This window comes from Paramormyrops kingsleyae, chromosome 12 (genome assembly GCF_048594095.1).
Source record: "Paramormyrops kingsleyae isolate MSU_618 chromosome 12, PKINGS_0.4, whole genome shotgun sequence".
Classification (NCBI taxonomy): domain Eukaryota; kingdom Metazoa; phylum Chordata; class Actinopteri; order Osteoglossiformes; family Mormyridae; genus Paramormyrops; species Paramormyrops kingsleyae.
This window is the reverse complement of record NC_132808.1, coordinates 24949479-24964247: the sequence shown is the minus strand read 5'-3', so window position 1 is coordinate 24964247 and position 14769 is coordinate 24949479. Positions and strand designations below refer to the sequence as shown.

Below are 14769 nucleotides of genomic sequence, written 5' to 3'. Positions count from 1 at the left end.
ACTTGGGACTATTGGAAGAGAAGAAGGCAGGTGTTGTGGATAGATGTAGGGTGGGGAGATATGGCGGAAAGATACAGAGAAGATGTAACTCTGTATACAGATGCATCTAAGACAAATAAGAGAGTGGGAGCTGCCTGTGTAATTCCATGGCTAAAATTAGGAACTGGTAATAATAATAATTAATACTTTATTGATCCCCATGGGGAAGTTGTCTTTTATGCCTCCCTCCACTTGCTCTTTCTGGAGTAAGTGGTCCATGAAGGGCAGCCACCTGTTGGGGCGCCCAGGGAGCTGGGGGTTAAGGGCCTTTCTCAAGGACCTGCAAACATGCTGAGGCTGGGTTTGAATCAGCACCCTTGTGATTACAAGCACACAGGCTTAGCCCACTGAGCCACACATTGCCCCCAGGTAGAAGACTTAATGATGACCTAGCTGTGTACACAGCAGAATTAGTCACAAAACAGTTGGCTCTGTTTTGAGTGGAAGGCAATAGAAGGAGGTAATTGCTTCTGATTCCAGTTCAGTATTAATCAGCCTTATAACGTGTCAGTCAGAATCCAGACAGGATATTATATTTGAAATAGTACAGCTAGCAGTCAGTCTGTTACAATCAGGAGCTTATTTAACTTTTGTTTGTGTGCCAGCCCATATAGGAGTTGAGGGGAATGAAATGGCAGATACATATGCCAAGACAGCATTTATTATTATTGTAGTGTATGGACTAACTTTTGTGCGGAGTTGTCTCTTCTGTGTTCCCTGTGGTTCAAGCCTGAAAGGTGTTCGTCGGTTTTATGTGCATTGATATGCCTGTTCACAGTTGGCAGTGAGGCTCTCCGAAGCTGACAGTAAAGTCACTAACTCCCAGCCCGTGTCTGTTCTAATTAATCCATTCCGGTGTTCAAAAACACCACAAACTGGCGACGAGTCCGAACCTGCACGCAAACGAGAGTCCCCGGCTGCACTGACAGTTTTCGCGGAGATGGCGGAGCGAGGAAAACCAAGTTAAAAAGACGCCCGCGAGTACAAGCTAAGCTAACGGCTAAACGCGGAGGAACAGATGGCACACATAGGGAAAATAGAAGAGTTTGACGGCACAAATGAAGACTGGGAAGTATATATTGAAAGAGTTGAACTGTATTTCACAGCAAATGACGTGGAGGAGGAAAAAAAAGTCCCCACACTTCTTAGCCTCATAGGCGCTAAGATGTATAACCTGCTCAGAAACTTGCTTACCCCCGAAAAGCCTGCCACGAAGACGTTCCAAAGCATTGTAAACACGTTAAAAAACCACCTGAACCCAAAACCCCTAGTGATTGCGGAGAGATTCCGTTTTCACAACAGGAACCAGTACAAACACGAAAGCATCACTGAGTATATTGCTGAGCTGCGCAAACTGACTCAGTTCTGTGAATTTGGAGCAGGACTTTCTGATGCATTGCGTGACAGACTGGTTTGTGGCATGCATTGTGGAAGCACACAAAAAAGACTCTTGTCAGAAAAGGATCTTACTCTAGAAAGAGCATTAGCTACTGCAGTGTCTATGGAGACCGCTGCCAAAGATGCCTTGGAGCTACAAAAATGGGCTGTGGATAATGGGCTACATAAAATATCAATGAATGATGCCAAAGGATATAAACAGCAGTGCTACAGGTGTGGCAAAACATCACACAATGCTAATGATTGCTGGTTTAAGGACAAAAACTGCAGAAGGTGTAATAGACCTGGACATATTGAGCGGGTGTGCAAACAGAAATCCACCAGTAAGCAAGCACATGAAAAAGATAAAAGAACAAAACGCAGGGACAAACATATACATAATGTGACTGAAGATGAAGGTGAATCAACTTCAGAGTCTGATACTAATGAACTGGGCTGTTTAAGGTTGCATAGTGTAACTGAGAGTGAAGATAGAAAAACTATCTGGGTTACACCAGATGTGTCTGGTGTGAGATTAAAGATGGAGCTAGATACCGGGTCAGCTTTATCAGTCATTTCATATGCTGACTACAAGAGGCTGCTCCCCAACCTACCATTGTTAAAAACATCTGTGCACCTAAAAACCTACACTGGTCAAAAGGTGTGCCCAAAGGGTAAACTTAAGGTGACAGTGACATACGAAGGGAAAACACTGCAGTTGATGCTGTATGTGCTAGGGAAGGGTGGACCACCACTGCTCGGACGTGAGTGGCTAAGAAAGATTAAACTGGACTGGTACACCATTAAGGCCTTAAAATGGTCACAAACAGAAAACGACAGTCCCCATAGAACCACACAAAAACTGTCACAGCTACTTAATGCCCATGAGAAGGTGTTTGCAGAGGGCATAGGCAGGCTAAAAGGAATAAAAGCAAAAATCGAGCTGAATGGAAATGCATTGCCTAAATTCCACAAAGCTCGTCCCCTCCCATACGCACTGCGTCCAAAGGTGGAGGCCGAACTTCAAAGCTTGGTAGCATCTGGTATCCTATCAAACGTGGAACATAGTGATTGGGCAACGCCTATTGTCCCTGTGCTTACAGTTTTTTTCAGTCGCTAACAAGCGTTTGTCCAAACAGTTGTCACATTTTCAAAACTCTAAACACAATTAGCACAGCATCGGTCTTTTGTGGCCATACCATTCACACATTTCATGTCGTTTTCACCCAATATGCAGTCAGTGAACACATTTCCACAATGCTTACATTTTCTTAACAGACAAGCTATACCTCCCAACAAAATTATGGACTGTTTTTGTAGTATTTACGAATGTTAACACACAACATCCCACAATAGCAAAAACAATATTCCAAACCTTAGATACAGTATAAAAACCTCTGCTTCTGCAATGATATCAGTTCAAAAACAATATCAATATCAAAAATATATCTCAGCTGATAATAAACAAACAATTGAATAATTGACACACAGCTGATTTATGTTGGGTAAATTGGGCCAACCACAGCTTATTCCATTCTGGCTTAGACTCAGTGGGGTTTATAAGGCAAGACTTTGAGGAGTGATGTTGATGAAAACATGTGGCCTAACCCTGAAGATCGCAGAGATTAAATGCAAATTTTTTGCCTTTTTTTAGCCCCCCTCCCCCTCCCCCCCTTTTTATCTTGGCTTTTTGCTGTTGTTTTTTTGTTCAGAATGTTCTTGTGTATTTCATGGATATTTTGTTCACTGTAAGCAATACTGTAAAACTTTTTCTGTTCTATCATACCGTGTTTCTACTGTACCTCCTGTAGTAAACAGTAAAGAAAAAAAAAACTTGTTTGCTTTTTACTGGAATGCTTTTGAATGTGAACATTACTGTACATGTGGACATACAGTTACCAACCAAGACATTTCTGGTGTCAAAATGGTGGATTGCATGTTTTGCATGCAAATACCTGTAAAACTGAAACATAAAAGTCTATGCAGTTTTTGTAATGTCAATAATAGCCAGTATTTTGAAACCTGGTGTACTTTGATTGACTGCATGTACCTTGTGAAGTGAAAACAAGTGTTATTCTTTGACAGAATAATTTCATTTTGAGTCAGATTTATAGTGTTTTTGTAAAGTTAGTGTGTGTAGAGAAAGATGTGTTCTATTTTGAAATGAAGAGTTAGTATATATTTAACAAAATGTATTTTTGAGAAGAAAATTATCCATTTGGCCAATTGTGTTTTGTAGGTGTGAGTCTGTGTTAAGAGTTTAGAAAAAGTATCTGAAGTATGGGTAAGCGCTTGTTAGCGATTGAAAAAAACTGTAAGAAGGGAAAGGCTGAATCGGTTCGTATATGCGGAGATTTCAAAGTGAGCATCAATCCTATGCTGCGTACTGTGCAGTACCCACTGCCACGTATTGAGGACATTTTTGCTACATTGGCAGGTGGTGAGAAATTCTCAAAGGTTGACTTAGCACAAGCTTACCTGCAAATGGAGGTGGAGGAGTCAAGCCGAAAACTTCTCACCATCAACACCCATAAAGGCCTTTTCCAATACAATAGACTTGTATTTGGCATTGCATCAGCCCCCGCACTCTGGCAGAGAGCGATGGATCCGATATTATCAAAGGTATATGAAATTACAATGCGAGGATGGCCAGTGCATGGTGACCCCATGTTTCCAGAGTATTCAGCGAGACGAGACCAACTCTCCATTTGTCATGGAACGGTGCTGTGCGGCTTCCGAGTTGTAGTTCCCCCAAAACTACAAGCCAGGGTGTTAGAGACCCTACATGAAGGGCACCTTGGCACAGTCAAGATGAAAAGCCTAGCCCGGAGCTATGTTTGGTGGCCGGGTATAGACAAGCAGATCGAGGATCTTGCCAAAGGCTGCTCGGGTTGCCACAGTGTTCGAAACACACCACCTCCAGCACCCCTCCACCCCTGGGAATGGCCATCTGCACCATGGCAAAGGGTACATATTGACTTTGCTGGACCATTTTTGAAATCCATGTTTCTGATTGCTGTTGACGCCCATTCAAAGTGACCAGAAGTGATTCGGATGAAGTCAACCACATCAGAAAAGACTGTGAGTATTCTCAGATCCATCTTTGCCAGAAATGGCTTACCTGAACAAATTGTGAGTGACAACGGTCCCCAGTTCACTTCAGAGGTGTTCTCTGTATTTATGAAGAAAAATGGCATCAAACATTTCAAGTCAGCACCTTACCATCCAGCGACGAATGGATTAGCTGAACGGTTTGTCCAGACCTTCAAAAAGTCCATGAAGGCGATGGACAGGGAGGACATCCCTCTCCAGCACAAAGTGGACAACTTCCTCTTTGCCTACAGAAACTCTGTGCATGCAACAACAAGTCAAACACCTGCAATGCTATTGCTTGGCAGAAACCTTAGGTCCCGCGTGGATCTCCTGAAACCAAATCGACGGAGGGTCGTGCAGAATAAACAATTTAGCCACATGTCAAACAGGGCTGCAAGGGATTTTGAGGTTGGACAGGAAGTCCTGGCACGTGACTACCAGGGAGGCAAGTGGACACCTGGTACAATAGCCACAAGAGCAGGTTCACTATCATACACAGTTGATGTTGGTGAACAAACATGGAGACGTCATGTGGATCAGATTCTGGATGTACAGCCCAAAAATGACACACAGCCAGCTCCAGACCCACCTTTCGATGACAATCATACCGCAACCACCAGTGGGTTGCCTGCGACCGTGACCTTTGCCCCAGACAAAAGCCCTGTTACCCCACAGGTCCAAAGGCGTTACCCAGAAAGGAACAGAATGCCCCCAAAGAGACTGAACTTGTAATGTTCCAATGTTCACCTATGGACTGTTGGAAAAAAAAAAAAAAAAATCTGTATTGCATATTGGGGAAGAATGTTTTGTTATAAGGGTAATATGAAGTGTTTATCTAAAAGGGGAGGAAGTGTAGTGTATGGACTAACTTTTGTGCGGAGTTGTCTCTTCTGTGTTCCCTGTGGTTCAAGCCTGAAAGGTGTTCGTCAGTTTTATGTGCATTGATATGCCTGTTCACAGTTGGCTGTGAGGCTCTCCGAAGCTGACAGTAAAGTCACTAACTCCCAGCCCGTGTCTGTTCTAATTAATCCATTCCGGTGTTCAAAAACACCACAATTATTATTATTATTATTATTATTATTATTATTATTATCAACTAGTTTTCTCTCCCTCTTGGGAGATTATAGCGTCCTGTGCCACACGCCAGTCCGCCAGTGGCGGTAATGCTCCGTTATAGCTGGTTGCAAACCGCCATAAAAATCGAAGAAGAAGACGACCTTGGAGGGGGGGCGTTTCCCCAGCATTGAGTAAAACTTGATCAAAGCGTTTTAATGAGTCATTATCAATTTTGGCTGAGATATGTATCTCGTTATAACGTGAAACAGACAAATTTTATGGCAAATTTCATACTGGCAGCTATACGAACCGAAACCGTACACTTTATACTACCGTTTCCAGCACTGTCAAAACGAAAGTATAAAAGTGAAAGTATTTTGTTACATAAAGCACGTACTGTTCTGATATTTCAGTTGGAGTCCAAGACCTATTAATGCAGGTTAGTCAACAGTGATTCATTTTATGTTAAACTGTAAATGTATTCTGATATAGTTTGTTAATATCAGCGTATTAAACTTTAATTGACCTTTAAGATAGAAAATAAGGGTTATAATATCCTGTGGAAATGGTGACAAACAAAACGGCATTACAGAAATAGGCCTACGTTATATGAGTTATACCTTAAAAATTCCGAAGTCGGTTTATACTTATACAATATATCAGCTAGAGAAGGCTAGCTATACGCATTATGTATATAAAGCTTTCTATAAAACAGAAAAGCACGATATATCTCTATTGCTGCACTGTTCTTTCACACCTCCAGGATTCCGGATGCAGTTCCACTCTTGGTTCTTTGTGAGCAGTTTTCAAGTTTAAAAATAAAGGCAAAGAATATGACAGTCTTACATCCAGTCAGTTCGCATTCATGTCCAAAGTAAATAATAGTAGAAAGATAGCGGGTGTATTGCTTTTTATTATCGAGTGTCGAGATTTTATATATTTATTATTTGCGGCAGAGTACTGCGTGTATATTACAAGTCAGGTAGTCCCGGTTCAAAATGAGGGGTTATAAAATGGTGAGACTACTTAAGTTTATAAATTCATCTGTTTTCAGTTTTATTATTAAGCTGAAATTTATGTACTGTATGTTTGCTCTTATAGAGTTTACAGCCTATCGAAAAACGAGCCAGGCCTTAATCAGTTTTTACTGTAAAAATGAGACTCGAAAAATAAGTTAAATATTCCTTGATGACCTGTTCGGTTATTTTAATTATTTGTTTTTTTCGGTTTACAAAAATATTATTAATGATAAAGGAAACCCCATCAATAGTTGTTGGTCGTCAAGCTTATTGCAAAGCCATAGACATGCAAAGCAATGCTCAAAGAATGCAGCACCTCAGATTTCCAATGCTTTTCAGTCACATTTTTATAGTGATGTTGTTTACATCGAAAATTGTTATGAAATCATACTTATACTCAGAATGGAGTTACGGTGAAATAAACTGCCTCAAGCTAGTTCTGTGGTTGCAGGACGGGGGCTTATAGCTACAGGAAATAGCATTTATATTCTCTTTAGCGACTACACAGGTATGGAGATGTAGTGATTTCCAGCCCCACAGTGGAGAGCCCCCTAGTGGTGGTCGTCGCTCAGTGTTCTGCAGCCAGATCCTCTTGCCCTCAGACGTACTGAGTGGCAAAACACACTGCAACATGGGTTATTTTCTTTGGGGAGCCAAATGATTATCTGCTTAAATTAAAAGTAGCTGGACTTGACAGGGATACATAGAACTTCCCAAAGGACCAGTGGACCATGGACATTGATATGTGGCCAGGAATCAGGTTTCCTGACAACACAGTTATCTGTATAACTGTATGCATTTGCAATGGGGAGTAGCCCCTGTAGCCAATAATGTAATAACTACCCTTAATGTACTAACTGGTATTAACATAATAATTTCCTTTGGCCCACCCAACCAAATGGCTGATTTTTTTGGAACAAATCTATTATTAAGTGTTTTCCCACCTAAAGAACCTTTTTTCGGAACCAGGAACTTTGTCGTTTCCCCACCAAAGGAACTCGGTCTGACTGTAGTTCCTCGGAAGAACCTTTCTTAGTCCCAACTTTTCGTTTGACCACAAACTATTGGGGAGGCGCTTCCAGCAACCTGATTGGTTGACCACAAGCACCAGCTCTCACTTAGAAGTTACGTGGAAGTTCCAGTACGGCTGGATCTAGAAGTTGGCAGGGGTGGGCAATGCCCGCCTAAATTTCTGCTCTGCCTACTCAATTGGTCAACTTCAGCCTGTGCCATCTGAATCTGCCAATCACATTTATTTCACTTGTCCTATCAGATATTGTTCTGCGGAACATTTGTAGTCGCCTGTGAAAGTGGAGGAGGGATGTTACCTTTTCCTTATTAAAGCTCCTTCTTGTTAAAATGTATATTTCGTTGCTCCAGGGTGCAGCCCCCGTCTCCCCAATCTGGGTGGGGTAACATGGTCATTAGTGTCGATCCTCATAGGTGTTTCTGTGAACCGCACATAGTCTGGCCACTCACTTTGGACCAATTTGTCTTGGGAGACCCTACCAGGGGCAGTTCCCTACAACATAGCTCCTAGGATCACAGAGGTCCAGGGTGGGTTGCCTTCTCTTGGTGGAGGATGAGTTGATGCCTCAAGTGGAGGAGTTTGAGTGGCTCACTTCACAAGTCAGGGAAATAGGGAGCAGGAGATCGACAAATGGATCGGTGTAGTGTCGGCAGTAATGCAGTGTCGGCAGTAATGCGGACGCTGTACCGTTCTGTGGTGCTCTCGGTAGTGACAGAAAGAATGAGATCACGGATACTAGTGGCAGAAATGTGTTTTCTCTGCAGGGTGTCTGGGCTCAGCCTTAGATGGCATGAGGAGCTCAGACATTCAGAAGGGGCTCAAAGTAGAGCTGCTGCTCCTCCACATCGAAAGGAGCCAGTTGAGCTGGTTCAGGCAGATATCTAGGATGCCTCCTGGACAGCTCCCTGGGGAGGTATTTTGGGCATGTCCAACCGGGAGGAGGCCCTGGGGCAGACCCAGGACACATTAGAGAGATTATATCTGGGAACCTCTTGGTATTCCCGCAGAGGAGCTGGAGGATGTGTCTGGTGAGAGGGAGGTCTGGGCACCTCGCTTAGACTGGTACCCCTGCAACCTGACACCAGATAAGCAGCAGAAAATGGTTGGATGGATGGATGATAACGACGACGACGACGACGACGACGACGATGATAGGGGCAGCACGGTGGTGCAGTGGTTAGCACTGTTGCGCACACCTCTGGGACCCGAGTTCAAGCTGTTATTAATACAAATTTAAAAATTACTTTTTATTTTCCTAAATGTTGCTGATATGCCTCCAAAGGTCAATTCAGAATTATTCATTTTAAACGATATACTGTACTTTAGTATTTTATGTAATTTATGACATTAACACAATTATGAATTAATCATAGCATATACACCTGCATTTTTAGAGTTTTGAACTCAAATCATGGAAGCCGGATCAAGGAAGTCCGTGGAGGTGGCAGCTCTTGGAAGACCCTTCCAGCTGGGGATGCTGTATGATTGTCGTGATGATTGTCTCATTCCAGGTAAGTCGCTAAATCAAACAGCTGTTTCTGGTTCTTTACCAGTGAGAAACCACATGTTTTAAAGAGTTTAATCCATACTGTGAAGAGGATCCACTAAGTGTACATGACACCCTACTTTTGAGGGTAGCTCAGCTCCTGTAGCTCAACAAGTACAGCATTGAACTAACAATACACAGAGTATAATTTCACACCTCAAAGAACATACATGAACTACAAATATGATAGTAATTTTTTTCATATCAAGTACTGACAATTATCACAATACACGTCAGTATTTCATTACTTCAGTGTTCGATTTTTGCTTAACATTCTCTTAGAATTGCCTTTAACCCTCTGGGGTCGAGTATGAAGTCGGCGACATCGCGTACTTTTCGCGTCTATTTCAGTTTATATCTCGCTGAAATCAATGTAGAATCATGAAAAAAACGCTGGCTAAATCCGTAATGTCTTCTTTTCAAAATGTCCATTGTCGGAAGTATTAAAGTTTTTTTAAATTAGGTTAAATCGGCAAAAAAGTAACCCGTGTCATCTTACTTTGTTTTACCTGCATCGGGGGCGTGTAGTACCGCTGTCACCCAAAGATCGCTATTCACATTCTAAATAGCCACATTCAAATCCATTCGCATGGTAATTTGATTAACAGCACAACAGTGAAACGCAATCCAGATACATCCCCATCAGCACCATAAAAGGGGGTGGGGGGCGTGGCCAGGTGACAATGGCTCATTCATACACATGAAAGTTGCTACATATTCAATGAAAGGAGCCAGAAATAGTAACATGAGTTAGGTTTTTCTTATTTATTTATCCAAATGAATGTTGCAACTACACAATTTAGTCATCTTCATGTAGCCAAGACTTTGGTGATCAGATATCTGGGATCAAAAGAAACTGCCAGCATTGCTTACTATGTACTTTTATAATGTTTCTGCAAGTGTTCCAAACTGCATTTTGCAATGTCTATACTTTGATGTCAAATTACAAACTTAACAAAAATCTGACATATTTACAATATACATTAAAATAAAGACGAGTGTAATGGCAAAACAAATATAAAAAAAATAATTTATTTGCCATGAATTAAGTTTATGATATTTGAAGAAATGTTTGATCATGCCCCATGAAAGTATGTTTCCTACCCCTAGACTCCAGAGGGTTAACAAAATAAAGGTTGTCCACAAGAAATTAATTTAGAATTAACTAGCAGGCCTATAATCTGAAAGTGCTTTCAACAATGTAATGCAATTAGGCTACAGATTAAGAACACAATGCAAATCTAAACATTTGAATGTAAACAAGAACTAGGCTACGTTCACACTGCCATGCTAAAGTGACTCAAATTGGATTTTTTGCCTTAATATGACACAGATCTGATCTTTTCAGAGCTGTGTGGACACGCAAATCTGATCTTTTCAAATCAGAGTTGTGTCACTTTCATATGTGGTACTAAATCTGATACATATCCGCAGAGGCGCATCTTGTCAGCAGGCAGGGCAGGCAGCTGCTTGGGGCCCCCAAGTTTACTGTTCACAATCTTTTGTTAATGTCAGATTATTTATTAAAATGATGACAAAAACTGGTTAGAGGGGGGGCCCCCCAGTGAATTTTTGCTTGGGGCCCCAACAGACCCTAGGATCGCCTCTGCGTATCCGATTCGCGGCCATGCGACCTGAATGTGAACACTCAGATCGGAAATCATGTGGCTTTTTTGCTTATACGCATGCGCCGACATCAGCCTGCACCGGCAACGCGAGAAGGTAAAAATGGAGGAGAGCTGCGATAACAGTCAGTGGAAGGATGAAGAAGTTGGGGATTTAATTGATATTTGGGGAAATGAGTCTGTTCAAGCTAAACTGGAAGGAACCTATCGTAATAGAGTAGTATTTGAAATAATTGCCAAAGAAATGGCACAGCGCGGACACAAACGTGGCTACAATGCCAAAGAAAAATAAAGAGCCTGAAGTCAAAGTTTAAGGAGGCAAAAGACTCGAATCAGCGCAGCGGTCATGGCTGCACAACATGCCGATTTTACGACCAGCTTTTTACCCGTGTAAAGACGTATCAATGTGCGCATGCGTGACGTTTCGGAGGACCGATGCGTTCATATTACAGTCAGGATACAGATCAGTTGTATTTATGAATGTAAACCGTCTAGGTAGACAAATCCGATCTGAGCAAAAAATCGGAATTGAACGATGTGGCTGGCAGTGTGAACGTAGCCTAAATGTTCTGCAAATGTATATGAAATTATATGAAATGGTAGCCTACAACACAAATGTAAAAATGGTTTGGAATAAAAGAAAATATGCAAATAATGACCTGTCACTTACATGCTCTCTATTGTTTTAACAATCAGGTTAATAAGCTGTAGCCTGTAACAAGTATGTTTAGGTTTTCCTTTATAAATATTGTACACAAATGTGCAAACAGAAGCTTGTAAAGCCAGGCTGTCTTGTGAAGTACGTGCTGCGGTGGTCTTATCTAAGCATTACATCCTAGCCTAAACAGTTTGGTAAGTACTTCCCTACCATCCGCTATTGACTATAAGTCAATAAGTTAAAATTAATTTGATATAGTAACTTGCAATACTGGCACTTTAAAAAGAATATTGTGCTGTTCTTTTCATACGAACAGTCCAACCCGTTAACAACCAACCGTTAAATTTATTAATTTATTAAACAAGTGTCCATCTGCAGTTCATATAACTATCACACTGTGCAATGTTACGTTTGACCCCATCACAGCATGCGTGCACATGAGTGGGGGCGGGGTTGCCAGCAGAGCAAAGCAGTGGAGTCTGCAGCAGACAGTGAGGGAAAAGAAAAAAAGAAAGAAAAAAAAGACTTTAGAAATGGAACTTAATTTAAAAACTTTTAACTTCATTTAACTTGATAAAAGATCCCTCCTCAACACATATCTCACTCTATTTGTACCCTGGTATGTTTTAAAATCTCGATGCACCGCCCAGCCCTACCAAATACAGAGTTACTTAGAATTACCTGACATCAAATACTAAATATGTTTCACCACAACTAAACCTACAGTAGAATTGCATTTACAAAAGTTAACACTAATTATACACATTTCAACAATTATGGATACAAGCTTGTTTCTGTCTAGTTTATGATTGATATCACAGAAGTTACCCGACAACTCTTGGTAGTCTAAGGCCTCTCAGCCACTTTCGGGGTAGTCTGACGTGCCCTGACATTTTAAAAAACATTTAAAAAACATCTAAAAAACATTTATCCCAAAGTGTTACATTTGCTTTTATTCAGCACAAACTCAGCACCAATAATCTGAGACCACTTAGAATGTTATTATTCTATTTTTTTTATATGCTTTTCAAAAACACATTTTCAGACATGCTGAGAAATTGTAAAAAATCACATTATAGACATTTCTAGGTAAGACTTTTGAGCTCTGAAGCTTATAGACACAGGGGTTGGCTACACATAGGTGAAAGAGACATTCTGAAATTTTATGTGGTTTGATTACTAAAGTGTTAGAACTTTAGAGTGACACTCTTTTTCTCAAAGTCAGTGGCCTGCACAATGAATATTGATGAGATAGGTGTCCCCACACCTGTAGTAGTTTGCATACTGTCAATGGCCCATCAGTCTGGAATGTCACTGCACCCCACACCCATCACTTTGGAAAGGCAGTTTGAAGCGCAAGAAAAGTAGCAACAATAAAATCCCTTCCACAGTTTATTGGTAGATGGAATGAAAAATGAAAAACTGTGACCATATAAATATAGAAAGCGATAAATATGATGCAGTGACTATTATTAACGCTATGGGGGACAAGGGAATGGTCGACCGCGTATCTTTCTCGTGTATTTCAGTTTATATCTCGCTGAAATCATTATGTAGAATCATGAAAAAACACTGACTAAATCCATAATCTGTCTTCTATTCAAAACTTCCATTGTTGGAAGTATTAAAGTTTTTTAAAATTAGGTTAAATCGGCAAAAAAGCAAACCATGTCACCATTCTTTGTTTTACCTGCATCGGGGGCGTATAGTACCGCTCTCAAATGAAGACCGCTATTCACGTTCTAAATAGGCTGGGTCTGAACTGGTGACCTTATGATTACAGGCATACAGACTTAGCCCACTGAGCCATGAACACAGGTATGAGATTCGCTGCTGAAAGTGGCAACACTGGTGCAAAGCTTCAGTGGCAGAGACGTATCCGTGTGCTATATTGTAGCCGATCAGTGTAAACACGACCCAGACATGTGCTCTTGTTTATTTCGGTCACAATGGGCCTATTCACATATTTCTTTACCCAATACTAACTGTCGGATTATCATGCTATTATCATGCGAATAGCACGATTTGCAAGTGGGCAGGCGATCAGAGCTGCTTCGAGACGCAGACGCTTAAGTCAGTCACTCTTGTTCTTTCTATTCATATCACGAAGCTGTAAAAATATATTTAGTTTCTACCAGTGGCAGCTACTGGTCTGTCAAATAGGGGAAGCTCATTTTCGGCCTACATCATAAAATTGTCTATTTATTTAAAAGTAAATTCTGCCCTACGTTCCTTTTCAAGAAAATGGTCTGTGACCCTGTCGTGCCAACTAGGCGTCTTTTCCAGTGACTTGACCAGTGTCCTCTCAATGGCCAGCAGAGCTAGACTGCTTAAACGGCCTTGGCCCATTGGGTTTCGGGTGTAGGACTTGAGCCGCTTTAAACAGGAGAAGCTCCTTTCTACACCTGCAGATGTAGCTCCAATTGTTGCCACTAATGAGAACAGTTTGTAAAGCTGAGGCATTGCACTGTCCAACTCCATGTCTTTAAGGAACACCAAGTAATCACACAGCTTTCCCCTGTTACCCTGCAAGTCCTGATCTGAATACAGGACTTGAAGTTCTGACCTCAGTCTCCCTGAATCAAAGTGATGGCCATAACTTTTCAGGACACTTTGGAAGGCCTCCTCTGGAAAAACTTCTCATGTCATCAAATTTCTCTGGATTGGCTAATTCTAAGAAGAGCATGCTTTCCAAATTTGAAAAACGTTGGAGGAATCTGCTCCAAGATGTTATCAAGGATGGCCATGTACAGATTTCTGTATCGCTCTTGGGGATCCTGTAATTGGGTCAGATGGCGCTTTCTCATGGGCTCATCTCGTGGGTCTGATGTGAGATCTGCTGTGTTGGCATAAACGGCTTGGAATCCCCCTCTGACCTCTTCTCTTTGACAAATGCAAGAAGAGATTCAATTCTTTTCTTGCAGTAAAGAACATCCATCACCCTCTGCTGGACAATATCAAAGACCACATCAGTCTCAGAGAAGATTTGTTCATATGTGTATAACATGAACACAAACTCAAAATCCTCCAGTTTCCTCACAAAGCCTTTGGCACAATCCAGTGTATCATCATCCATTTTTGTATCTGCAATGATGTTCTCAAATGTCTGCAGGAGGCCATCATAATTGTTTGCCACAGTGCTCACTATCCGTGATGTGAAATTCCATCGAGTAGGAGCGTTTCTGGGCAACCTTGAACAGCCTGCAGACTCCAGAAAAGATGTCCTCTTTGTGGATTTTGAAAAAAATGTGGCAAATCCAGAGTGATGCAAAAAAGATTCTGCACTCAGGCAAGCATTTAGCCCCCTGTGACAGCACCAGATTCAG

General features: G+C 41.5%; 1 protein-coding gene across 1 annotated transcript in view; it reads left to right on the top strand.

The window, feature by feature from the left end:
* The first annotated feature begins 5890 nt into the window (after nt 1-5890).
* The window catches only part of LOC111855619 (uncharacterized), a 23809-nt gene continuing 14930 nt past the window's right edge, over nt 5891-14769 (top strand). Inside the window, exons 1-2 of the mRNA XM_072718473.1 lie at nt 5891-6004; nt 9009-9125. Of these exons, the coding sequence (XP_072574574.1) occupies nt 9026-9125 (100 nt within the window). The 5' untranslated portion in view covers nt 5891-6004; nt 9009-9025. The remainder of the gene's footprint in view (nt 6005-9008; nt 9126-14769) is intronic.